Here is a 2,353-nt window from a genome sequence, read left to right as displayed (position 1 = left end):
GTACTTTGGAAACTCATGGCCACAGTTCATCTCAGGGACATGTAGACAATTCTCAGTATAGCAGCAGTGTATCAGACGAAACCAGGCCACCACCTAGTCAAACTTTTTGTTACTGCAATGGCCCAGAAATTGGCGAGATGATAGGGTGTGACAATCTAGATTGTACCATTGAATGGTTCCATTTAAAGTGCTTAAAAATTAAGGCAGATTCTGTGCCAAAGGGAAAATGGTACTGCCCAGATTGCAGAATATTACCCAGATTCAGCAAATCAAAAGGGAAAAGAAAATCAAAGAAGTGATTATTAGTATACATGTAATAAAATGTTCACAGTGTATGTACATGAATAAAAATGTTTTCACTATGTATATAGTACATGAATAAAAATGTTAACAGTGTATGTACATGGATGAAAATGTTCACTATGTAGTAGTTAACAAAGTGTGCTATTCGAACGGAACAACGGAATCACATAGGTTGTTCAAGGCACAACAGACACGGACAATATGGTCTAGAATAGGCACTTCTTCATTTGCCCTTTTCGTTACAAAATTAATTGGTACAGTGCTCCGCAAAATAGAGTATTTCTGCCTGACACAGCCAATCACCCGTTCAACATGAATACGAACATTTGCAATTTGCCTTGTGTCTTCGATTTCTATGGCTGAAAGCTGTTGTTTACCCCTAGTAAACGCTGGAATATGCAAACTAGCTTGCATTAAACCAACAGATTCGGCAATGTCAAATCCCCTGTCAGCCAAAACAACATCTCCAGGTAGCAACTTGCCTAAAAGACCACAATGGTCTGTTAGGTATTTATCGCTTACTCGGCCTCCCCAACATTTTGACACAAACGACACTACTCCTTGGGGTGTAATGCCAATAAGCACCTTTACAGTGTTATTATGCTTATAGTTGGACCAGGTGCTAGCTCGAGCTTGCAAGTTGGATGGTCGATCTATGAAAATCTCAAAGCAATCGATAATGATAGCAACTTTCTTCCCAAAAGAGGCTTGAAAGCAGGCTGGCATTGTTTTACGAAGAGCTTCACGGTCTGGCCACAATATCAAATTGCTTAGTCGTAAATCCATCTGCTTCAACCACTTTAAGAATATTCTAGATACTGTCGACGGTGAGACTCCAAAACGATATGCCAGATATTCCACTGAACTATTCATTCTTAACTTGAGCAACACACACATGAACTCTTGAAATGGTGATAACTTGGTTACACCATCTGATGGCAGAGTCTTGAGCACATGCTCAAAAACAGCTTTTACAGTTTTGGCATTAGGCAAACCAGTGTGAGTCTTTGCAAAATCGTCATCTACTAAGCATTCTTCATTAAAAGTGAGTTTTTTAAGTTCCATTGTTAGAGATGTAGCATGCTCTTTACTCTTAGCAAGTTCCTTCTGCAGACTTTCAATCTTGCTTGAGCACTCACAACTGTCCACTGGTCTAAAGTACTGTCTTGCAATTTCTATTTGCTCTGTGGCAACTAGTCTAATCTCTTCTGCAACAATTACCTGGACTTCCTCTGCTACTAAAGTGGGCAACAATTCTTCTATCCTCTTCCACTTCTCTCTTTCTTGAGCTCTTCTCCATCTATCCACTGAAGCTGTGACATCCGCTGTATCAGCACTCCCATGTTCCTTGTGGCCAAGGTGCAAGGTGGGTAACCAGTCAGGATCCGTTGTATTATAGAGATAAGCCGGCTTGCCAGAATGGAAGTGCTTTTCACAAATCTTGTAATTGTGTAGTGCAGTTAGGTCTAAATCTGCCCTGGAAATAGCAGCCAAATATCCGTCTCTCCTCTTTTTCCGTAGTTCAAGTTCTGCTTCTCCGTATCGATCAGTCACAGTAGGAATACCGTAGAAAGATATTCCGCTGCCATTGTCAGAACGACTTGAACAGTCGACTATAACGCATAACACCATTGCTACCTGTGCAACAAAATGGCGGCTTCGTAATTTCAATCACGTGATGAAAACTCTCTATAGGATCTCGCCCCGTTCATAGCACTAGTGGTAGTGACTCTACCGATCTGCTTCCAGAGTTGGATTCTTCTAAAGCCGTTTCGTTTTATGTTGGGCAACAGTTCCGAGCGAGATTCCGAGAACAGTTCTCAAAATTCGAGGATCTAAGACAGCGTTTAAAACTTTATGAAGAACAACAGTTTGTAAAGTTTTGGCGTGGAGACTCCAGGACCATCGAAGCAGCCCAAAAGAGAGTGAATAAGCCTATTAGAGACCAACTGAAGTACTATGAAATCACTTACAGTTTGCATGGTGGGAAGAAATTTAAGGCAAGGGGAGAAGGCAAACAATGTACTTCGTGAGTCCAATTTTTATTTGT

The 2,353-nt window shown here is 41.0% G+C and overlaps 1 protein-coding gene across 1 annotated transcript; it reads right to left on the bottom strand.

The window, feature by feature from the left end:
- Positions 1–269: 269 nt before the first annotated feature.
- Positions 270–1,911, bottom strand: LOC136256550 (uncharacterized). Its single transcript, XM_066049528.1, has one exon. The coding sequence runs from the start codon at positions 1,366–1,368 to the stop codon at positions 445–447; it is 924 nt and encodes a 307-aa protein (XP_065905600.1). The 5' UTR covers positions 1,369–1,911; the 3' UTR covers positions 270–444.
- Between the last annotated feature and the right edge of the window lie 442 nt (positions 1,912–2,353).

This window comes from Dysidea avara, chromosome 5, assembly GCF_963678975.1.
Source record: "Dysidea avara chromosome 5, odDysAvar1.4, whole genome shotgun sequence".
NCBI lineage: Eukaryota > Metazoa > Porifera > Demospongiae > Dictyoceratida > Dysideidae > Dysidea > Dysidea avara.
This window is presented reverse-complemented; position numbering and strand designations above follow the sequence as displayed.